Below are 24,681 nucleotides of genomic sequence, written 5' to 3' on the forward strand. Positions count from 1 at the left end.
CAGTTAATCCGTATAGGCCTGGGTGAAACTGGAATCACTAAAATGGCCATAGGTCAGCGAAAACTCAACCAATTGGCAAACCACTTTATTAGTTGAACTCGTTAGAATGTCCTTTTTTCCGAAAATGACCCGCAGAACCCGGAAATGTTCCGGTGGCCGGAGATATTCCGGTGGGTCTCTGGGTCAAAGTGGGTCAAAAATTGCCATTTTTGGGTCCCGCATAATTTTGTTACAGAACTCTTGGGAAAAATAAAAAAAGATCTTTGTTCTACCCGCAGACAGTGCTGACCGTGGATTTTGAACCACCGGGGATTTTTCGGATTGAACAGGCAGGTTTCCTACGCCGGGGACGCGGATAAAATCTCAACTTACAACGGCACGCTTCGAGAACAAACTAAAATGGCGACCAAATAGACTGGCAGAGCAAATGTCAGAAACATAAATAGACTGGCAGCAATGTTACTGATTTTCAGTAAATTTGATACGGTTTACTGATTTTCAGTAATTCCAAAAGACTAATGCTGAATTTCAGTAAAAATAGGATTACTGAAAATTTTCAGTAAACTTATTTACTGAAAACGAACATCAGAATTTGGTGTGACCTTATCAAAAGTTATATTTACATTAGTGTTTTTAATACACTGTTTTTGAGGCCGGATCTCAGATATTTTGAAAAAAAAAATCACTTTATGAAAGTGAGGCAGGCGTTTTAACGTTCAATTACTATTTTTTTCAGAAGGTCCTATCATCATGGGAAACCCAAAGCGCATAGGACCTTTTGAAAAAGTAATCTAAATTTTTTTTTTTTTAAAGAAATCCACCAGATTCAAATGATTGTTTTTATGGCTTTTCCTCTGTTTTACGAAATCTGAAATCATTTCAAGATTCTGCATTTTAAGATTCTTCTTTATGAGGTTTTTTTCTGGATGTTCAATATTATTATATCGAATACAACATTATTTAAACGTACCCGCAGAATTGTATAATGTCTGCAGCACCTGCAAGCTAACTTAAGTAACTTTTTCGCAGCGTAGGTACTTCCTGCAATTTTCTCTTTTGCAAAAGTTCTACAAGAAAAAATAAAACAGGGAGAAGAATATTTTCATAAGAAGCTTACCAGCAGATTAGAGTTGAGGAATAATTTTGGGCAGAATGTTGCAGGTACGGGATTGATCCAATAAAAGAAATTTTACTTGAAACATTTGTGGAAATGGAATTGTGACATCATTAATCCTACACCATTTTTACTTCACTGGAAATCCATTTATTCTTAATCATAATGCTGCACGACACAGTGTAATTTCACAATTATAATTGTCAACTCTCACAACTAAACATAACAAAGCCAATTGAGGATGTGCACACTTTCGTTCGTTCTGTAATGATTCAATGTCCTCCCCCTTACTTCTTATTCTTCTTCTTTCCTCCTGCCGAAGCAGCGGCCGCCGGCGCCCCTCCCGTCAGCTTGGCCAGCTTTTCCTTCAAACCCAACAGCACGGCCACCTCCGGCTGCCAGACGGCCTTTTCCGCGCCACTTCCCTTGAGCGTGCGCACCTTCTCACCCTGCGCGGCAATTTCCGCCTCGAGCGTCTTTACCGCGTCCGGGTCGGATTTTGGCGGCTGCGCCGCCGCTGTTGCGTCCGATCCTGAAAGGGCCGAGAGGCTTCCGGAGGTGCGCGGCTGGCTGAGCGTTTGCAGCTGCTTTTTCAGCTCGAGCAGAATGTTGACTTCGGGCTGCCAGACGCTCTTGTCGGCGCCGGTGGACTTGACCTTGCGCACCTTGGCCGCCTGCTCGTCGACGGCTTTTTGCGCTTCGGCGAGCGAGTTGAACAGTTTGTTGCCACCTTTGCCGACGGCTTTTTGTTCCGTGGCGGCTGGTTGCTGAACTCCGCCGTACTTTTTCTTCAGTTCGTCGATTTTGGTCTGTTCGATTTTGTTGAAGAGGACGACGGGTTTGGCGATTTTGTGGCCGGTCGGGATTAGGATGCGCATTTGCGGTTTGTCCGGGTTGATGTGGCCGCTTTTGATGTTGAGCTGGGCGTAGAGGTTGCGTGCCGTGGATGGCATGAAGGGGAAGAGTAGGGTGGCGATGAGGCAGGCAAAGTTGACGCAGAGGCCGATGACGGTGCCGGCGCGTGCTTTTTGGTCGTCGGTGCCTTTGACTAGGACCCACGGTTCCTCGGATTGCATGTACTGGTTGCCGTAGCGCGAAACTTGCAGGAGGTGACGGATGCCGTCCCGGAGTCGGGCACGCTCCATTTGGTTGACGTAACCGCGCAGTTCACGGTTGATGAGGGCAAGCAGCGTGAAGTCATCTTCGTTGAGGACCATTGGGGGAACGGTTTGGTCAAAGTACTTTTCGCAGAACACGAGCGCGCGGTTGACAAAGTTGCCGACGTTTTTGAGCAGTTCACTGTTGTTTCGGGCGGCGAGGTCGTTCCAGCTGAAGCTCGAGTCCTGGCCTTCGGGACGGGCTGAGGCGAGGTAGAAGCGCCAGACGTCCGCCGGGATGCCGGTGTCGTACGCGTCGTTACCGAACACGCCGATGCCGCGACTCTTGCTGAATTTGCCGTCCTCGTAGTTGAGATATTCGGTGGCCATGATGTGCGACACGAGCGTGTGGCCCTTGTCGATGCCGAGCAGCGTGGCCGGGAACATGACCGAGTGGAACGGAACGTTGTCCTTGGCCATGAACTGGAACAGGTCGATCTTTTTGTCCTGCTCCGGTTGCCACCACTGTTTCCACTCTTTGCTGTAGCGACTCGTGATGGACATGTAACCGATCGGGGCGTCGAACCACACGTAAAACACCTTGTCTTCGTAGCCCTCGAGCGGAACGGGAATGCCCCATTTGAGATCACGCGTGATGCAACGCGATTTGAGTCCTTCCTTCAGCCAGGCGCGCGTGATAACCCGAGCGTTGTTGGTCCATCCGTTTTCAGCCCGGTCAACCCACTCTTTAAGCTTGGGTTCGATTTTCGGCAGATCCAGGAAGAACTGGCTCGACTGACGAATGATGGGCGAAGTGTTGCAAACCTTGCAACGGGGACGGATCAACTCGATCGCGTTCACCAGCTTACCGCAAGCGTCGCACTGGTCACCGCGGGCGTCCTCGTAACCACAACCCGGATGGGGGCACGTTCCCTCGACGAACCGATCCGCCAGGTAGCGATCGCACTTCTGACAGAGAAGCTGATCCACCGCGCGCGTTTCGATGAACCCGCCGTTGTACAGCTCGATGAACATCTCCTGCACGATCTGCGTCTGCTCGGCCGTGGTCGTCCGGCCAAAGTAGTCAAAGCCGATGCCAAACCAGCGGTAGATCGAGTTATGGATCTCAAAGTACTTGTCGCAAATCTGCTTCGGCGTGAGCTTCTCCGCCAGGGCCTTCGTCTCCGTTGCCGTTCCGTACTCGTCCGTGCCACAGATGAACAGCGTGTTGTAGCCACAAAGGCGCGAGTACCGCGCGAAGATATCAGCCGAGAGGACGCAACCGATGATGTTTCCCAGATGTGGCACGTTGTTTACGTACGGAAGGGCCGATGTTATCAGATTGTTCTTCTGACCGGCCTTCGGCAGGACGATCTTCTCCTCAACCACTTCTCGCTCGACAACCGGCACAAACAGATCCTTCGCCGCCTGGATCTCCTCCTTCTGCACCGTCGCGGCAATGTTGTCCGAAGTGTCCTTCAGCACCTGGCCCTCAAAGTCGATGATCTCCGGATCCAGCACGATGTGGTGCAGCCCTCCAAACTTGTTCGAGTGCTGCAGCGAGGCAAAGCTCAACTCCGCCAGCGGAAGCTGCTCCAGCGCGGCCGTCACCTCCGGCATCACCTTAATGGCCCGGTACCACCGGAGCAAGTTGTCGATGTTCTGGGCCCCCTTCAGCGTGCCGTCCGGCGCCAGCAAGCTCCACACGCTAATGTCCGCCGAGGTCAGCTTCTCCCCGGTTAGAAAGGTGTTCTTGCTCAGGCAATCGTCCAGGAACTTGACCAGCGAGTTCAGGATCGGCTTCGCGTTCGCATCCTGGCGGCTTCCGACGGCCATGTTATGCGCCAGAGCCGGGGCCAGGCGCGTCGTGGACCACTCGAGCCACTCGTCCCGCTGGATGACGGGCGTTTCGCCCTGCAGCAGATACTTTGCCGCCACATCCGTCGAGAACAGCTGGACGCCGCTGGGCAGCTGCAGGATCGGCAGGTGCTTCATGTCCTTGATTTCGGCATCTGTAATATTTTTTAAAACTTGTTCAATAAAATTGTCTTAAACTATTTCAAGAGCATACGAAAACAAGTCAGAAAGTGCCTAAATAAAATGTCAACTAGACTCTGCTTTTGATCATCACAGACGATTATTGTCTATTTTTCATCAAAGTCGTCACCATGTTATTCTGAAATCGAGACTCCCAAAACATCAATTCCATCCCAGCAGGCGCTCATTGATATGACCTTTCTTGACCCCGCCCCGTCAAGATTGGGCCCCCTCGCAGGGGGGCAACCACTCGCACCCCACTAAGAAACCAAACCGCGATAAGCAATATTCCGGATCGCGCCAGCCCCCTTATCAAAGCAGGCCAACAATGTACAAAACTGCTGTACTTACCATTTATAGACACCGTTTTCACCTGCACCTCCTTCTTGGCGAATTTCGCACAAATCAGCAGCTTCAATCCGAACGGATTTCCCGGGTTCGTGTAGATGATCATCGCGGAGTCGTCGGTCCACTTCCGTTAGTCACTGGGTTTTATCGCAGTTTAGGAAGAGAATGATGCAATTTTTGCGTGCGCTAGAACGCGATTTTCGCCAACTTTCGCGTGAAAAATCTGCTACCGTGGACTGTCAGGTGCACGTTTTGTGTTTTTCATCGCGTCGGCGCTAAAGTTTGACACTCTTCTTTACGGCCGTCTCTTTTGCAGTGGGGCGAAATGTCAGTGCTCGCGAGCTTGAAATCGAAACGGAGGAAAACGTAAACAGCGCAGTGCAAGTTTGGAGTAATTTGAGTTTTTGAGCAGATTTTCAACAAATTTAAGGTGAGTTTGTGATTTACTTGTTAAGAGACAGCTTAAAAATTATTATATTAGTTAAAAATGTATATTAGAAACAGTAAATCTATCGAAACTTGCGATATTTGTTTTTTGTTTTCAAAATTTGCTTCTCCTTTTAGGGGAGTTGGTCGATCAGGTCGAAATAGAAAACATAGAATATTAAATTCATCTCAAACTTTCAATGGGGCTCTAAAAAATTAAAATTTAGCGAGAAATTTCGTTTTTTATTCCTAAAAACAGCAATTAAAAATAATCAAAATATCATCGATTTCAAAAACAACAAATAGCTAACTGGTTTATTATATATTAAAATTAAGAAAAAATCTAGTTCCTTGGGCATGAGTAAGGACCTCGACGCCGTTAGCAATGTTGGCTTTAAAATAAAATTTCGTGATAATATCACTTCCCCCCAGCCAACATTTTTGCCATGCGAAGCGGGCCTCGACGCTGTGTCTAGGTTTAATTCCTAGCTAGGAGCCATCAGTGTCTTAAGAGGTGGTCCCAAGGCCGAGTAGGAGTTCATGAAGCAAATTAGTCGTCTCCCACCCCTTTTAAATTGAAAAATGAACTCTGAAACCAGCGCTTACTCACAACAGAAACAGAGGCCTCTTCTAGGCATTGTAGGATAGAATAGATTTTGAAATTTATTTAAAAAAAATATTATTACGTAGCATTTTGATATGTCAAAATTTCCATAGAGTCTCGGTCAATCAATAGTGCGATGATATCGGACAAAATTCGTTAATCTGTTGAACTAACGGTTTTCGGATTATGGTTGTATCGACCATTGTTGCGAATCGAGGGTCTACTGGAGCCTTGACGATCAAATGGAGCCTAACATTTCAAAAGGGCGCATGGGTTTTGTGAACAGGAGTGTGTCTCCTTCACTCAAATGACAGTTTACATAAGGTATAATAGAGATGCACTCTTGTTTGCAAAGCTCTATGCCCTAATGAAATGAAAGGCATGAAATAGTCGTCTTAATTACTAGTGTTCAACTTATGAACTATTCATTTATGTTTATTGGTTTTTGGAAGCGGCAAGACTGGTTTAAAAACAAGATCCTTTACCTTATTTGGCGTTATAATAAAACATTCGGGGATTTGAGATTAAATTTACTTTCAGACAGTTTAGTTTAGGTTGTTGATTAAAGTTAGATAGTTTTCCGTCGATGAATAATTGGACTTAAATGATTAGTTGATTTGAACGAAGTGTAACATTTCATTGGCAGATCTGTTTCTAGTTGTAATGTACGACAAGACTATTGACGGACGTGACAGGTCGGCAGTTAGTTTTCATCTTTTTTTCTCTAGTATTTTTTATTTCCTTTAAATTTGGAATACATCATAGGTTTCTTTTGTATAGATCTCCGATTAGTTACATTTTCTTATTTAATTAACTAATAATTTAATTTATTCCGGGCCTTCTTACTTTGAATCACAATTTCAGATTTTCTTTATTCAGTGTTAAACTTAGATTACCGTAACTGCTCAAATCATCCAAGTTCTTACTACTCACATCAACACTAATTTTCTTTCACCTCCCCCCTCCCGATCCCCTATATCTTCCGGTGGTGTTCATTTGGTATGCAATACTAGTTCGGCCACTACCCTTTTTTCCACAAGAAACCGGACTTGGACTGACTTGAGGCCGCGTCCCCCACCTTGCTCCGTAAAACGAAAACGAAAACGAACGAAAATTAAGAAAAAATCTAGTTGCAAAACAACATGCTCTCAAAATTAAAAAAATAAACAAAACAAAATCTTGATTTTTTTTAAAAGGTCCAATAAACCAAAATTTCAATTTTTACTTTTTGGGTGTTTTAGTTACTACTGACTCAAGGCGGTCTCAAAAACACCCTAAAAGCAAAAACTGGAAATTTGGTTTATTGGACCTTAAAAAAAACAACTCGAGAAATGCTTTCTGATTTTTTTTAATTTTAATAATTAAAAATGAAGTTATTTGAAAATGGTAGATTAAAAAAAAACAATTATATATGAATTTATTAATTTAAATTTTGACATTTTTTAATTGTTAAATTTTAGATTATTTAAATTGCTTCATTTCAAAATGTCTTAAAAATTTTGAAAAACTATAATTTTTATAATTCTAGATTTTTTTTGAATAGGTCCTTTAAACAAAAAAACTTTAGGTTTGAAGTTTTGATTGATTTAATACGGAAAGTGTGGGAGCCCAGGACCGGGTCTAGTGGCAGCGCATCTGCAAACAGCTCATGTCCTGGGGGTTGATCGAGCAGTAAAAGATATATAGTTCAACCTCGAGTTTAACAGTTTAAAGGTTTAAAGGGCCATTTAAAAAAAGGTGCAGGTGGTTATGTTACACATGACCAGTATGACAAAGAACTTTGCAAGATGATTGTTGAAATTTTCGATAAGAATGTCCGGTCCAAATTTCCCCATGATTCCCTTATAATTACATAAGACAACTCTTTTGTGAATAGTTTTAAGACATAATATCAACGTCCTATCGAACTAAGGGGACGGAAATTGCAAATGGAGCTGCAATAGAAATCAAGGTGAAATCAATCGACTTTCCCTCACCACTCGAAAGTTATCAAGATGCGGAAATGTTTTTGCAAGGCTGTTGCAAGCAATTGGCGGCAGCAAAGTAAATTTCAACAGCAAACATTAAAACTGCCCTTTCAAGGGCTCTAATTGAATTCGAAATAGTTATTCTATATTTCCAGAAACAGAATTTCGCCGCGGCACAATAAAAAGGCAATCGCAGTAATCGATTTATTACTTCCTGCGTAAAATAAGCGATTTATTTTAACTGCGTAACTTCAGATAATGGTCAGATGCATGTGCAGTATCAAAAACCATAAAGTTTGATACCCATATTGCCCTAACTCTTATGGTTCGGCAAATGTCCCCTCATCGGAACATCCGCGGGGCCTCCGGCCACTCCGGATTGTGGCCAATACTTCCGAAATTTCAAATTTCATGTCCAGTATCAAAAACCATAAAGTTTGATACCCATATTGCCCCAACTCTTTTGGTTCGGGAAATGTCCCCCTTCGGAACATCCGCGGGGCCTCCGGCCACTCCGGATTGCGGTCACGACTGCCGAAATGTTAAATTTCATGTCCAGTATCAAAAACCATAAACTTTATCGCAACCACAACCAACTTGACCCAAAGGGAACTGGTTCTCGATCAACACGGAGACCCCTTCTTGATGCCGTTAACCGGAGCCTTCCGGGATCAGCAGCTTGACCACATCGGTCCCTAACGTTCTTCCTTGATGGCCTGCAGCGACAATCCGTCCCGTTCCTGCGACGGCCCGAGCCATTTCGGCGACCTCTCCACGTCGTTGACCGGGGGAAATTTCTGCTGTCCCTTCTGATTCTGCAACTGCCACTCGATGTTGACTCCTCGGCTGTCAGAAAATTATGAGCTTGAGTGGAGATGATTTTAGATACATCAATCTCACGTCTCTCGGAGAGGATGATCGGGAAAGGTTTGTTCAACCAATCAGCGTGAAGGAAAAGGAGGGGAAGTCTGCGAAGAGGGGAAATCGCCACGTAACGATTTCGCTTCGCAAAAAATTGGGTTCCGATCTTTTTATTCATTCTCTTTACACATACTACACACCACCTAGAGCACCAAACAGTGCGTTGCAAGTGTATTTGTAGCAAGAAAGCGCCATCGACTGTGGATTTGCTCGTGTGTGTGTGTGTGTGTGTGTGTGTAGTAAACCACACTAAAATTGTGTTCGCGGAACCACACTAATATCGAAAATCGATTTTCCCCAAGATCGATCGGATGAGCAAACTCGTGAAGGGTAGTTGCACGGCAGAAACCAGGCGCACACAAATGAAGCTCCCCAGCCCGCGTTTGTGTGTATGCGTTGATAATTTGGTGCTCTTTCAAGCCCCAAACTTGCCACTCGATTTCCCTTCCGCACACACAAACACTCACTACCGTACCCAACCAGATTTTTAAAGAATACTCTTTCGTGTGAATTGGCCCTGAAAAGGGCCATTTTAACGTCCTATGACGATGATAAAACCATGCGATGATGACACTCCAAGTTGCCGGCAATTTTCCCTCCCGCGCCTGCTCTGCCTCTCTTTCCAATTTTTCAATTCTCTCCTTCCTCTCGGCGGCTCTGCTGTGCTGCTGCTGCTTCTCGATCCTCCTCGTGCAAAGCTTCGGACTCGTTTGAGCTTCAACCGGCGGCACGGCGCTCTTTTATAACCTCGCTTGGCTGTGACGGCTCGACGCTTTCGAAGCAGTGGCAGAGAGCAAAATTTGCTAAGTGCTAGATACTTGAATCTGATTAATGTGTTCGGGAAAGGTTGCGCTCAACCAATCAGCGACCGGGATTTTCCCGGTCTGAATTTTTATTTTTCATCTTAACTTTTGAGTACTTTAACAAAGTTTTATCAACTTTGTGAGGTAGTCTACTTGCAATTTAAGACTTCCCCTTTCGTTTGGTGGATAAAGCATGCAGATTACTTGAATTGGGTGGAAGATATAAGCGTTTAAACGATTACACAAATCGTTACACTTTCGCTTCGCGAAATTTTGGATTGACACCCGTAGACAGTGCCCTTAGGACAAAGTTCTTTGTCAAAAACTCTGCAATTGTTGAAATTCAAGCAAAACAATGTAAAAGGGCCGAAGCTGAAGTGTAAACAAAGAGTCTAGCCTGCTCACGTCATCTGATGTTTACATAAGGAACGAGCAGGATAGATTCTTTGTTTACTCTTCGGCTTCGGCCCTATTGCAATGTTTTGCTAGAATTTATATTTTTGAAGTTTTGTTTTATTATTTTTTTTTGTATTTTCATATTTTTAAATTTTATGTTTTTGGAATGTTTTGATGTTTGAATTTTTGAATTTTTTGATTTTTATAAACATGCTTCGAAAACAATCGAGATTTTCTCGATCGTTAGTCGTAATTTGTCGATAGCAGATCGAAAAATGGCGACCGAATGATATCAATATACTATAGACAAATTACGACTTTCCTTAGACAAATTACAATCGTAATATTTTGATCGAGAAATCTCGATCGTGGGTCGGGAAATTACGGTCAAGTGCATCACCAGGAAAATTTCAAGGCGAGAGATGTTTTTTTTCTAAAAAACTTTTTTTGTCTTGTAACCAAGTGCTGTCTTAAGAAAGTGATTATTTTGACATTTTTTTCTGATTATTTTATATTTAAAGAAATAATAACAATTCTCAATTTTTCATCAAATTTAACAGCAAAATGGGAGAACGCAAAGGTCAAAATCACTACTACCCACCCGACTACGACCCAAAGGTTGGAAGTTTGAACAAATGGCAGGGTACACACGCGTTGCGCGAACGAGCGCGCAAAATTCACCTTGGCATCATCATCATACGCTTCGAAATGCCCTACAACATATGGTGCGATGGGTGCAAAAATCACATTGGCATGGGCGTACGGTACAATGCGGAAAAGACAAAAGTCGGAATGTACTACTCGACGCCGATTTACCAGTTTCGCATGAAGTGCCATCTTTGTGATAACCACTTTGAGATTAAAACTGACCCCGCCAATTTGGACTACGTGATCGTAACCGGTGCACGGAGGCAGGAAAATCGGTGGGATCCCACGCAAAATGAACAGATCGTGCCGGAAACGAAAGAAGTCCAGAAGAAACTGTTCGATGATCCCATGTACAAGCTTGAGCATGGTGCCAAAGATACCAAGGCCGCTGAAGATGCGAAACCAGTGCTCGGGCAGTTGTATCAACGAAATAGCGGAGTATGGAGAGACGATTTCGAAGCCAACAGTCGATTGAGGGCAGAATTTAGAGTGAGTTATTTCGTGCCAAAATCTATGAAAAATAACTCAACTTCCATTTTTTCCAGGCCTCCAAAAAGCAAATCAAGCAGCAAGACGAAAAAGACAAAGCTCTGCTCGCCAAATCTAGTCTGGACATTTCGCTGCTGGCGGAAAGTGAATCCGATCGGAAGATGGCCTCGCTGATGCGACTTCACTCGGCGAAATCAATCGCAGAGCGGGATCGGGAAAAAAGATCGACAATTCTTACCCGTCCCGCGCTGCCTTCGACTTCTGGAGTGGGCGAGAGTTCTGCGCAAAAGGTGAAGATCGCTGGTGCGAAGCTGGAGATGAAAAGTTTGGGGATCGTCAAAAAGACAGCCGCTTCGCCGGCATTGATACTAGCGAGTGGAAGCAAACGGAAGGTTGAGGAGACGATCGTGGAGGAGAAGAAGCCGAAACTGTTGTTGTGCAATTACGGCTCGGGTTCGAGTGATAGTGACTGAGTTTGAGAAATGAAAAATCGATTGCTTGCACAATTTTCATGATCTTTCCTGTATGAGAAATTCCTTGTATGCTTAACTAAAATTCTAAGTATGAAAATAAAAATCTGAATTTTTATGTTAAATCGAAATCGTTTGAGCGCGGGCTATGGTGCGCGCGCTTGAGGTTCTTGGGAGAAAAAAAAAATAAAATGATTAAAATATTCATAATTCAAAATGCTTTAAAAAAGCACAAATTCAAAAATAAATTAATTTAAAACTTAAAGAATCCACAAATTTACGAATTGAATAAAAACAAAAATCAAAAAAAAAACTGAATTCTTTAATTAAATTGCAAAATTTACAAATTCTTCAATTCTCAATATTCGAAGATCTTTAAATTCTGAAATTCTTCAATTCTCAATTCATCAATTATTAAATTCGTAAATACCGCAATTTTTGCCACCTTCTTAGATTACAAAAAAATAAATAAAAAAAATGAAAGTCAAATTTAGTGAAAGATAAAAAAAATCTTGCTTGGTTTGATTTTTTTTAAAATTTCTAGATTTTTGAATTTTTAAGTTTTAATTTTATTGAGTATTTTTTAAGGTTTTTATCATTTTTTTTTTAAATTATAATTTCTTTAGATTTTTTTAGTTGTAGCAATTTTTAACTTTATTTGTTTTAATTTTGGAGTTTTTTTAAACTAAACTTTATTTTTAAATATCGCTGACTCAAGGCGGTTCCAAAAACACTAAAAAGCAAAAACTGATAATTTGGTTTATTGGACCTTTTTTTTAAAAAAAAATGCTCAATTCTGGCTTTGGACTTAAGATTTAAAAAAAAATCAATTTAGCAATATGTGAATCTAGAATTTTAAAATTATTTAATTTTGTTTATTTGAAGTTTTGATTTGCATTTATGATTTTTTGTGTTTACAATTTGTATTTTTAAATTCTTAATCTCTGAATTATTGTTTATTGAAATCTAAAATTTTTTGTTGATTATTTGTATTTTTGAATTTTTAATTTTCTTGATTAAATTTTCAAAACAAACTATCCGTCATGGGTCTCCTATGCAGAAAAAAACCTTTTGAAAATTTAATCTAGATTTCTGTGTTTCAAAAATGTTGAGTTTTCGATTCATTTTATTTTCTAAATGTTTGAAATTTTCTGCCAGTAAATTTAATGACGTTTGTAATTTTCAGTCGCATTCAAATATGCAAATCCAAAATATTTGATTTTTCATCAAAACTTATTGCAAGCAATTACCGCTCGAAGAAACGTCAAACGCCACTTTCCGTTTCTGTTCCTTTTCAGCTGGGTACCGCTTTAGAAAAATCTTTTCGTGACCCTTTCCTTGACCGTTTCTTGGAAGTTTTTATAATGAATTTTTGCGTTCCTTCCGAGCTACGTATAAGCCTTATACCAGGCCTGCCCAACGTCCGGCCCGCGGGCCGGATCCGGCCCGTGAAACCATTTTATCCGGCCCGCGACGGCTTTTTAAAATAGTTCTATGACCGGCCCTAAAGGCTGTTTATGAAATACTCAATAAATAAATTAAGTGTAAAAATTAAAGATATAAACTTGAGAATCTCAAATTTTCATTGTGGTTTGGTTGAGCGTTTTAGCAGAATGCATTACTGTGAATACAAAGAGACGAGTTGTTCCTTTTAATTTAAAAGGAGCAACTCGTCTCTTTGTATTCTCAAATTTTCAGATATTATAACAAAACATTTATTTGTTTTATTTTTGCTTTAACGCCAAGGCAATGCTGTAATAATTTGAATTTTATTTTTTTGCTTTAACATAGAATGCTGCTAATACAACGTTTTTTTGGGTTTTGCCTTTATATATTTTCAAATGATTTTTTTTTACATTTCAATATTCTTTATGTTTGAATTTAATTCTGATCATTTCTATATTTATTAAACTTGATAAATGTGCAAAAGGATTACTAAAAGACACTAAATTTAAATTTGGCTGTTTTTACTTCCTATTGAATTGTTACATTTTTAAGGATTTTGATTAAAATTTAGTATTCTTAAATGAGTAAGCAAAAATAATGTATTTTTTTAGAAAAACAAATTAATGGCAAATTAATTATATCGAAAATAAAGATCGCTTAAAATATTTTTAAAATATTAAAAAATGTTTTAAAATGTGTCAAGAAATTAGCTGGCAATTTTTTTATGAACTTCAATTATTTCTTAGAAATTATACGAAAGACGAATTAAAAACTATCAGATATATATTTTTCTACCTTTCTTTTAATATCTTGTCTTTAAAGTCATTTAGAAATGTTTTTTTTAATATTTGAATAAAGGTGCACATCAACACAAAAAATGTTTTTTTCGGAAAGAAAATTTGAATCCATATTTTGTTTCAAAAAATTTAATCTTGTCTCGTTGATTTTTCAAACTACGCAACGACGATTTTTTTTAGTTCATGATATCAGGGTATTTAATTTTAATCGACAAAAACAATTTAAATAAAATTTTAACCAAAAATTAAGAAAATTAAATAAATCTTTGAAAGTTATCTCTTTTTTGCTTTCTTAAAATCAAGATTTATGAATCTTATTTGCTACACTATTTTATTTACTTGCTTTCTTAGAAAAGCTAATAAAATAAATTTTATGAAATAAACTTTTATCAACATTAGTACCGGCCCGCCACTGCTTCAGAAAATTCAGATCTGGCCCGCAAGGCCAAAAGGTTGGGCACCCCTGCCTTATACCTTAGACACTTATGATACGTTCGTTTGAACAGCCGGTGCGGCACTGAGTGCCGCACTCGTCGGTGCCAGTTTTGCGGCACTTCTTGACAGAAAAAGTCCTACTTGACAGCTTTTTGCAAGGGTAGTTAGTTGATCCATCGTACAATAGAGTTATCACTAGCACGCCATTTGTTTTGCTGGCCGGTACAAAATTTTACCTCAATTTTTTTCGTGTACGTACACGCAATACATGCGCATGTAGATAACTCTTTGTTGTGTTGCCAATTTTTTTATTCTATTATTAAAAAAAATAAGGGATCAGAATTGTTTTTAAGCGTGTTTTTTGTATTGTATATAAAATTACAATGGAGCTGTAGGACCCTATTAACAAACGAAAAAAAAAGAAATTAAAATTGTCATGAAATCAATTTAGCGTGTACTTTTTCCAACCCATAAAAAACATCGCAATTCGACCTCCCGCGTTCAAACCCATCAGTCGCGTCAGCTGACATTTCTGTTTGACAGTTCTTGCTGAGCTCGCTCGCAATCTTTTGTGATGATTACGCATTCACCTTCGCTGCAGCAAGAGGAGATCGTCGTTCCGTCGTCCTCGTCGTCGTCCATTAGTCCGCGGACATTGCGTGAGAAAAAAAGGGGGCCGTCTCGTCTGTGTGGTGTTTAGGTGGAGAAATTATTTCACAATAGCAGCGTTAAGAAGCGCTGATTATTGTTCTCGCTATTGTTTAGTTGAAAGGAAGAGTCTGTGCTTGAAGAGTCAAAGAAGAAGGAAGATTACACGTCGCGATTACGGGAGTTCCAGAAAATTACGGGAGTTTTCTTTCGCGTTTTTTGTTGTTGGTTTGGTCTGGTTGTTTGCTGGTGGTGTGGTAGGGTGAAAAAATTAATTGTGCTGCGCAGACGAGATCGCGAAGAAATAAAACGAAGGAAAATCGATTTCCTCCTCCTATTGTGTGTTTGCTCAAGCTCTTCAACAAAAGCAGCGTTCGTCATCGTGTAAGCAGCCGCCTTTTGAGGTCGTCTCGGCAAGGTCTTCTTGCCTGTGTCCCAAAAGGGGAGAGCAGGTTCGCGTGCCCTGGCAGGGAATGTCATCGGGGTCATAAAAAAGAGCCAAAAAGTGCTGCGCCGAAAGTTTGGCCAATAAAACGACGTCAAGTGTGCTTTGATTGTGTTTGTGTGTGTCTGCGGTTTTACGGGTTGTCCGTTCCGTGGCCGCCCTGAATACCGCCAACTCCGAGAAACGACCAAAAAGCAAAATAAACAACATAAATCTTGCCGCCGTGTCGTGGTTTTATGTTTCGCAACTCGAGGAAGAGACGCAAGAAGAGAAAATCCGGAGTGGCCGCACGCGAGAGTCTGAGAGTCCGCTAAACTAGATCAGTAGAGTGAAAAAAAAGAGGCGATGGCCCTCTCGTCGGATCCGTACGAGCAGCGATTGTTCCAGATGTTCCAGGCGCACGACGTCGATTCGTGCGGCCGGTTGGACCGGGAAGCGCTGGTCAAGCTGTGCCACACGCTGGAGCTGAAGGAGCGTGGCCACCTGCTGGTGCGGTGCTTGCTGGGCGAGAACAGCAAGAATCAGCAGCAACAGAAGCAGCAGCGGATCACGTTCAAGGAGTTTCGCGAAGGATTGTTGCACATTCTGGGCGGCGAGGAGCAGCAGAGGGGTGGAGAGGGGCTGCCAGGTGAGAGGTTTTTGATTGACGATCCGGGGATAATTGTGGGTTTGAGGAAGGATAAACAATCCGTAAAATTAGTTGACTATTTTTTGATAGTTTAATTAAGTGGCTGACAATCATTGGCGCTAGAATGTTTAGTAAAAGTAACTAGAAAAATCGCTCTAACGCTATCGTAAAATTGTTAATTTATGTCACTTAAATTCTTGCGTCGTTACATTCGGCAGCTCAAAACGACTTCCAACAAAAACATCCGTCGCAGTAACAAAAATAACGCAGTAGAAACAAAAAAATAAAATAAAACATTTCGGAAACACTAAACAACACGTGAACAGCAGCCTAATTAGTAGTCCTAACTATAAAGAAGCACAACACAAACACACAGAACTTGGCGGAGACGGCATGTCTATTCAGAGTATGGAAGGAAGAAGGTATGCGTCGTCGTCCGTCGTCTTCTTCGTTTGCTCGCAGAAGCCGTACTTTAGCCAAGGACGAGTGTTTTAGTTAATGGAAACTTAATATTGCCCACAACGCAACGGAAGAACTTCTGCTAGTCGGTGTTGTAAAAATCAATCGTTTGATTCATTTCGTGGAAGCTAACTTGAAGCGTTCTTTCGTGCAAATTTTCCTTCAATATCTTATCGCCGCCGAGCGAAAGGAGAGATCACCACCTAATAGACCAGATAAGACGATTATTTTGCAGTTCAATTATTCTGTAAACTGTCCACTGTTTTCAAAAGCGATAAGAAGGTGGATGCGTTATAAATTTGGCCAAAATTGACATCATCGCCCGTGTGCAAGCGATAGCAGCGGTTGGGGTTACTCCCCAAAACAGGTGATTGTTTGCAAATCACTCAATCTTCTACTCCAAGGTTGACAACGGGTTTGTCCAGTAGGGGAGAAACGTTTGTTTTGATACTAAGCTTAATCGAATAATCGAATATAGCAGGGTTGCAAAAATATTCTCAGCGACTACAATTATCATGCCTGAAATTCTCAGCAAAAACAGTTCTCCTGTTTACACAATCCCATGTGCCATTCACGTTTTCTCTCTCATTCCCACATTCACAATCATGTCCCCTCAACAGAGCGTAGCCACAAAACAATCCCCATTTTGCGTTTTTTCATTGCGGTTGGTTGAGAAAACGAAAAAATCTTTGGCGAGTGTTCGTGAACGAAAAAAAAGAGAAGGAATGATAGAGAGATAAGTTACAAAGGGACGGTTATTTTGGTGCAAGAATCATCAAATGATAGTTTTTTTTCTATCACTCATTTACAACACTGCTTTATGGGAAGGTCACAGTTTCGCAATTTTGAGGATTTGCGCGATTTAGAAATGTTTGGGGATGTGAGAATGTGTAACTTAATTTTCGATCTCAGTTGTAAACCTAAGAGTCCTCTTAGTTGTGAACATAAACAAAGCTAGAGACTGTCAATCGGGTCACAAGAAAAAATGAAAATTTTGAAGGAGATACCCCCTGGCTCGATTCTTCAGGTAAAAATAAGTAACTTTGCCAATTTAGAGGCAAATCGGTTAAGGGTTAAGGGTCGCTTTTTGTCGTTGAAGTTTGTATGAGAATATTCGAAAAAATGTATGGGGAAAAGCAAAATTTTAAGACAAACAACTTTGTCCAAGACCGCAAAACGATCCGAGTTAACCCTGACAAGTTATTAACTATTTAAAGAAACACTTTTTGTAAATATGCAAAGATTTTTTTTCTCCAACTTGAACGATATAAAAAAGAGACCCTTATTTTTGTCTACTGTCCAATCACAAGCAAGACTTTTTTTGGAGCCTTACATTTCAAAAGGGGCAAATAAGTTAGCGAAAAAAAAACTTTTTGCGGTTTTTACATCAAAAATTCACTAAAATTTAAAAGATGTTTTAATTAATGAGAATTTCCATGTCAAATAGGGAATCGGTTGTACCCGATCCTTTCCGATTTCAATGAAACTTTGTAGACATGTTATCCTACGCTTATATAAGCCATTTTGGTGTATATGGAGCCAGTTACACTTGATAATGACATTTGAGAAGGGCGTAAGTGTTTTCAATATTTTTTTTATTTCGTAATTTAAATATTGTTGTATCTCGAAGCCGTTGCTTCGTATCAAAAAGTGGTCAAAAACAAACTTATAGGAAATTTGACGGACTTTTCGAAAAAAATACACCGAAACAAAAAAAACTATCCACTTTAAAGAGATTTTTTGATTTTTATGTTTAAAAGTAAATTTTGAAGGTGAGCCCACGATTTTTTTCTCGTTCAAATTTTTTGTGAAAATAGCCTAAGATGTTACAAAAAGACTCATGAAAAATGCAGGATAGAGCAACTCACCTAAAAAATACAAAAATCCTTTTACTGAAACTGTTTTTTTTTTTCAAAAGTGCTCTAAACATCAAAATTTGCAAAAACCGAACACGAGAGTCGATTTTCCAGACAATTATACATAAAGGTCTCCATATTGACCATTGTCCTAAGTCCAATCGTTGTAAAGTTACAGCGGTTTTAAAAATAAAAATGTTGAAAAAATAGGTTTTTGGCAAATTCTATAGGACAGACTTGATTTTTCAGTCTAGAAAATATTTTTACCGGAAAGCTCGTCCAATTTCCCATAAGTTTGTGACCACATTTCAATTGGATGTATGGGCTTACAGATATAAGCTAGTTTTGCCTTCCTCACTGAGGTAAGGCTATAATCCTGCTCTAAAAATGAACTTTGCATAAAAACGTCGTAGACCCACCTTCATGTATACATATCGACTCAGAATCGAAAACTGAACAAATGTCTGTGTGTATGTGTGTGTGTATGTATGTATGTGACCAACAAACTAGCTCATGTTTCTCGGCACTGGCTTAAACGATTTGAACCGAACCTGTTGCATTCGACTTGGTTTAGGGTCCCATATATCGAGTTTAATACAGATTGAAGTTTCGATAAGTAGTTCAAAAGTTATGTATAAAAATGTGTTTTCACATATATCCGGATCTCACTTAAATGTATGTAAACTATGTCCAGGTCCACCATCCAACCCATCGTTGGTTAGGTTATCAGAAGACCTTTCCAACGAGCCTAAACATTGAAGATCTGGCAACCCTGTCTCGAGATATGTCCACTTAAGTGATATTGATGTACTTTTTGGATGCCGGATCTCACTTAAATACATGTAAACTACGTCCGGATCCACCATCCAACCCATCGTTGATTAGGTTATCAGAAGACCTTTCCAACGAGCCTAAAACATTGAAGATCTGGCAACCCTGTCTCGAGATATCCCGACTTAAGTGATATTGATGTACTTTTTGGAAGCCGGATCTCACTTAAATGTATGTAAACTATGTCCGGATCCACCATCCGACCCATCTTTGGTTAGGCTATCAAAAGACCTTTCCAACGAGTCCAAAACATTGAAGATCTGGCAACCCTGTCTCGAGATATGTCCACTTAAGTGATATTGATGTATCTTTTGGATGCCGGATCTCACTTAAATGTATGTAAACTATGTCCGGATCCACCATCCGACCCATCTTTGGTTAGGCTATCAAAAGACCTTTCCAACGAGTCCAAAACATTGAAGATCTGGCAACCCTGTCTCGAGATATGTCCACTTAAGTGATATTGATGTACTTTTTGGATGCCGGATAGCATAGCATAACGGGTCTGCACCACGCTGTAGGGGTTGTACTTTTTGGATGCCGGATCTCACTTAAATATATGTAAACTATGTTCGGATCCACCATCCGACCCATCGTTGGTTGGGTTATCAAAAGACCTTTCCAACGAGTCTAAAACATTAAAGATCTGGCAATTCTGTCTCGAGATATGGCCACTTAAGTGATATTTATGTACTTTTTTATTCCGGATCTAAAAAATAGATGAAATTTTTGTACAATTCCATCATATCAGCCATTGTTGGTATTAAGTGAGGAAGGCTCCAACCACATAGGTGGATTAAGTTAGTTTTTTTTTTTTTTTTTTAGCGAGCTGTAAATTTGTTATCTTATAAGTTTTTTTTAGAAAAGGTAATAAAATTGGCTAAATTTGACCATTAAAACTCAATCCTGTGTTTTTGAAAGTATTTTTCCCTAAAAAGAAATCTATCTTTTTTTTGAATTTTAATTTTTGTATTTTTTAATCTGGCTGAAATTTTTTTGGTGCCTTCGGTATGCCCAAAGATGCCATTTTGCATCATTAGTTTCCATACAAATTTGGCAGCTGTCCATGTAAAATGATATATGAAAATTCAAAAATCTGTATCTTTTGAAGGATTTTTTTTATCGATTTGGTGTCTTCGGGAAAATAGTAGTAAGCATAAGGACTACACTGAAAAAAATGATACACGGTAAAAAAATGGTGATTTTTAATTTAACTTTTTGTCACTAAAACTTGATTTGCAAAAAAACACTATTTTTATTTTTTTTATTTTTCGATATGTTTTTTGCGACCAATATTACGATTTTTTGAAAAAAATAGTGTTGATTCGAAAATTCATAACTCGGTCAAAGATTTTTTGCACAACCTGGAAATTTCTGAAAAGTTGCCATTTTATGTCCTCTAAAACATATCAAAAAATAAAAAAAAATAAAAAATTGTTTTTTTTTTGCAAATCAAGTTTTAGTGACAAAAAGTTAAATCAAAAATCATAATTTTTTTACCGTGTATAATTTTTTTTCAGTGCAGTCCGTTTCCATACCTACAACTTTGCCGAAGACACCAAATCGATCAAAAAATTAGATACAAACTTTTGAATTTTCATACATCATTTTTGTATGGACAGCTGCCAAATTTGTATGGAAAATTATATGGACAAACTAATGATGCAAAATGGCTTTTTTGGGCATACCAAAGGCACCAAAAAAGTTTCAGTCGGATTACAAAATACAAAAAAAAAATCGAATGACCGAAATATCAGAGAATTGTTCTAAAGTTCAATAAATTTGGCATGAGAATGACCCTTTGAACTTTTTTGTGGCTCGTGTATTGAGATTGAAAGTGTTTTTGGTAAATATTATCAAACAAAATTTCAAAATCTTGCATGCATGATATAGTTTATAAGATTGAATCGAAATGACTTTACATTTTTTTATAAAATGCATCGATTGAAAGTTGTAGGTATTTTTGATTTTTTTTTTGATATCATACAAGCGACGATCTCTAGGAAACTATTGGTTCAATATTCAATGTTAAAATATTAAAACTTTTTTGAAATTTTCTGCTCTTTTCAATAAATATAAATCAGAATTTTCAATAAACTTTGGAGAGGGCTCATAACATGGATATTTTTAAATGATGGGTTAGATTTCAAAAATTCAAAACAAATCAAAACCACTTCTGTTCACAGTACCCCCTTCTAAAACTGGATCGAATACCTGTTACCTCGAACTGGGACGCGTCATTCAAACAAACAAAATCGATTTCCGTCGACGTTCATTAAAAACTTCATTTTCCCGTTCCACCGCCGGTTTTTCAAGAACACGGAAATCGTCCACCCTTCAACCCTACAACTAAAACAATCAACCCGAAAGGGGGTAGAGTAGTAGTGTAGTATGGGAAGGAAGGTAGTAAAAAACAATAAAACCCCCTCCAGTCACAATATCACAAGCGATAAATATCTCTGTTTGTGGCGTGGTGGCCATTTAAATGCACTTTGCTCTCCTTCCTTCTGCTCAGTTCGTGTGAGGTGAGCTAAGGCAAAAGTCCAACAACACATCAGTTCAAAAAGAGAGAGAGAGTGAGAGGGGTGGGATGCGGCTTATCGACACGCGGACTATGGTCATTTCCCACACTGACGATTCTTTTTTTTTATTTTTCACGAAAACCGTGGCATGTCACGCAACCTGACAATCATCATCATCATGGTATCAAGCAAGAGGTGTACCGTTGGCTGGTCACTAGATCACGTTTTGATGAATCGGAGTGACTTGAAAGGCAAATTTACAGTTAAATTATACTTATAAATATTAACATGAACAAAGATTCCCACAGTTTTCATGTAATTCGAGTGAAATTTTACATAAGTTAAAAGTAACTCTAGCTTACAATAGAAAAAAAACACCTTGTGCTATTTTGCTCACATTTACAAGAAAACTTATAACTTCACAAAAAGAAAACAAGTCCAAAGTCGTCGTTTTGCCCCATTGACCCACCCTAGAACTAAAAAACACCTCGAAAGTTGCCAACAAAAAGGGTTAAGTACCTACCTACGTCCAGTCAAATCGCGAAACTTGTCAACTTAGGGGCACGCCTGAGTGGCAGGACACCTGACCAGGGGCTTTTCCTCACCTTTATTCCAACCGTCCAACCAGCCAACACAGTTCCATTCCAAACACGTTGGTCATTTGTTTTTTTTAATGTTTTGGGTTTTCCGCTATTTTTCTCGCACTCTCTCGCGGGAACCATAAACATTGACACAGACCGAATGTCGTCGTCTCCGGCAGCAGTTTGTGGGCTTGGTTTGACTTGACCTGCAACCAGTAAGTCTGGTCAGGCGGAAAAATGACGACAACGACGACGACGGTGACCATTCAAAGTGGACTGAATAACTGTTCCGGGGGGAGAATTTATGACCTGCTTGGAAGGGTGGGGAATTTTTGTTTTGTGCACATTGGCTCAGTGTTTGCTGTTTTCGCTTTGTTTACGGAATTTTGATTAATTTTAAGTACCTTCTCTTTGAGCAGTAGTTTGCTTCATTAGTTCACCCTTACAAGGCTTCAAACAATTTTTTCCAGCTGTCTATGAAATTTTTCAAAAATCTGTATCTTGAAACCGAATTTTCTGATCGATTTGATGTCTTCGTCCTTGTTGACCATATCTGAAAGTATTTCTTTAAAAAACCTATAAATTTGCTCTAAGACATTGAAGAGTGGTCCAACGGTTGCTGAGATATAGCCTCCGAGATATAACTGGAAGTTCAGGAATATCTGGAATTGTCAGGCCAAAATCAAATTGAAAATGTTTGTTTTAGAGCAGGGGTGCTCAAAGTTTGTGGAGGCCGGGCCAAATTTGAAGCTTAAATTAGCTTGCGGGCCAAATTTACAAAATTGGTAATTAAAAAAATGAAATTACTTTATTTTAATTTATCAAGTACTTGTGTTTTCATTAAATTTTAACGATTTTTTTTTACAATTCGAAAATGGTGAAATGTAATCTGAACAATTTATGAAATGGCGTAATTTTATCTGTGAATAAAGTGTAACTAAAGAAAAGTCGTTTTGAGCTAGAAATCCAACATTTCAATGAAAAAAATGTTCAAAATACCCGTAAAGTTGATTTGCAATCTTTATATGCAAAAAAATAAGATTCGACGAAAAAAAAACATTATAGCGAAAAACACTAACTGCATTTTTAATGGAGCACTTCCATTCGAGCAGTTTTTTTTCCTTCTTTTACAATGTATTTCTTGTGAGAGAACTGTCATTTCTACCACCCGAATCTGGTGCTCCATTGATTTCAGTTGATTGCATTTAAATTTCCATTGATATTTAGAAGTATTCTGAAAAAAATGCGCCTGATTATTTCAGCCAATTTTTAAAAATGAGGAGGGAGGGGAGCTTTGGTCGACAAAAGCTTTGTAAAATATTCGCAACAACCTTATTCCTCCGATTTCAATATTTTGTCTGCCTGAATAAGATGGTAGTCAATCAGATTCGTTATCCAGCTGTCATGAGTTTGAAACCCGAGGAAAGTTTGATGGTCAGTTCATAAAAATGGTTGTTATGACTTTTAAACTAATATGGAATACTTACATATTTTTTGCAAATATTACAGATTTCTACCTAGTCAAATTTCAACGTTCGATAAACATTTCCAAAAATGTTTGATGAAATTGTTGACGATGTTTACTTTTCTAACTTACATTGAAACGTGTAAAATTGTTTTAATTATTAAGATTTTTGTACAAAATATTTGTTTCGTTAAAATGAGATTAATATTTAAATAAATCATTAGTTTTTGTTTTGACAAAAAATTAAAAAAAAATGTCACCATATTTTTTTTAAATCCCTGGTTTTCAAAAAGTATGAAATCACTTTACAAGTATCCCACGGGCCATTTTACATGATCATTCAAAATTGGTCCGCGGGCCACAAAAAACCACCTCCTTTGGTCACCCCTGGTTTAAATTTATTAAAATCAATAAAACCAAAAAATGGCCAACACAAAATATCCATAAGATTTGCATTGCAATTGGCATACCGTCAGTGGGGGTGACTATGGGTCAAAAAACGATACACCTCTCGAAATTTCTTAATAACAAAAACAATTTAAATAACATCAAAAATCTTTCAACGTATGTAAAATACGTAAAATATGGTGGATTTTGATGAACACTACCTTAAATGCCAATAGTTCGAGAATTGACCCAATCTCACCTTTGAGGGGGTGACATTGGGTCAAATGAAGATAAAATGATGCTCAAATACAACGATATGGTAAAAACGATATGGTAAAAACAAATCCGTAAAAATCACTTTGACTCAATCTCACCCCCCCCACACCCAATGTCACCCCCACTGACGGTACCTCAATAAACATTGAAATCTGAAATAAAATATTTTAAGAAGGGGTTTGTATAAAATGTACAGTCGACTCTCTGGTTGTCAATATCCAAGGGACCATCGAGGAAGAGAAGCATCAGTTTACAGAACGATGCAAAATGAAGGCTCGATTGAAATTAGTTTTTTCTTGCTAACTAGCTATGGGAGAGAATCATGGCAACGTCCAGCAAACAAAAACAAATAAATGTCAAACACCCTTCAAAGCATCGTTTCTCAAAGAAAAGTGTCTATGCAAGCTATGAGAAAGTGAAATTATTGACAATCGGAATAGATATTTAAAGCAAATAGAATCCAAGGGACCGTCGAGGAAGAGATTCTTCAAGCAAGAGAAAATATCGAGGAATAAAGACAACCGAAGTATGCGGTTTGAAGGGATAGAGAAATTCATCGGTACATGGGGCAATATTGATATCGAG

The 24,681-nt window shown here is 39.3% G+C and overlaps 3 protein-coding genes across 3 annotated transcripts in view; 2 read left to right on the plus strand and 1 right to left on the minus strand.

Annotated features, from left to right (window-relative positions):
* Nucleotides 1-1,241: 1,241 nt before the first annotated feature.
* Nucleotides 1,242-4,740, minus strand: LOC120412675 (methionine--tRNA ligase, cytoplasmic). The gene is made up of 2 exons (XM_039573242.2): nt 4,600-4,740; nt 1,242-4,223 (listed from the first exon to the last, which is right to left on the minus strand). Exons 1-2 carry the CDS (start codon nt 4,700-4,702, stop codon nt 1,402-1,404), a joined length of 2,925 nt encoding a protein of 974 aa, XP_039429176.1. The 5' UTR covers nt 4,703-4,740; the 3' UTR covers nt 1,242-1,401.
* LOC120412676 (coiled-coil domain-containing protein 130 homolog) lies at nt 4,710-11,439 on the plus strand. The gene is made up of 4 exons (XM_039573244.2): nt 4,710-4,839; nt 4,913-5,026; nt 10,274-10,850; nt 10,907-11,439. The coding sequence occupies exons 3-4, from the start codon at nt 10,278-10,280 to the stop codon at nt 11,321-11,323; spliced, it is 990 nt and encodes a 329-aa protein (XP_039429178.1). The 5' UTR covers nt 4,710-4,839; nt 4,913-5,026; nt 10,274-10,277; the 3' UTR covers nt 11,324-11,439.
* A 3,137-nt stretch (nt 11,440-14,576) lies between these two features.
* The window catches only part of LOC120412674 (blastoderm-specific protein 25D), a 35,597-nt gene continuing 25,492 nt past the window's right edge, over nt 14,577-24,681 (plus strand). The window contains exon 1 of the mRNA XM_039573240.2: nt 14,577-15,719. Within this exon, the coding sequence (XP_039429174.1) occupies nt 15,437-15,719 (283 nt within the window). The 5' untranslated portion in view covers nt 14,577-15,436. The remainder of the gene's footprint in view (nt 15,720-24,681) is intronic.

This window comes from Culex pipiens, chromosome 2 (assembly GCF_016801865.2).
Source record: "Culex pipiens pallens isolate TS chromosome 2, TS_CPP_V2, whole genome shotgun sequence".
Classification (NCBI taxonomy): Eukaryota; Metazoa; Arthropoda; class Insecta; order Diptera; family Culicidae; genus Culex; species Culex pipiens.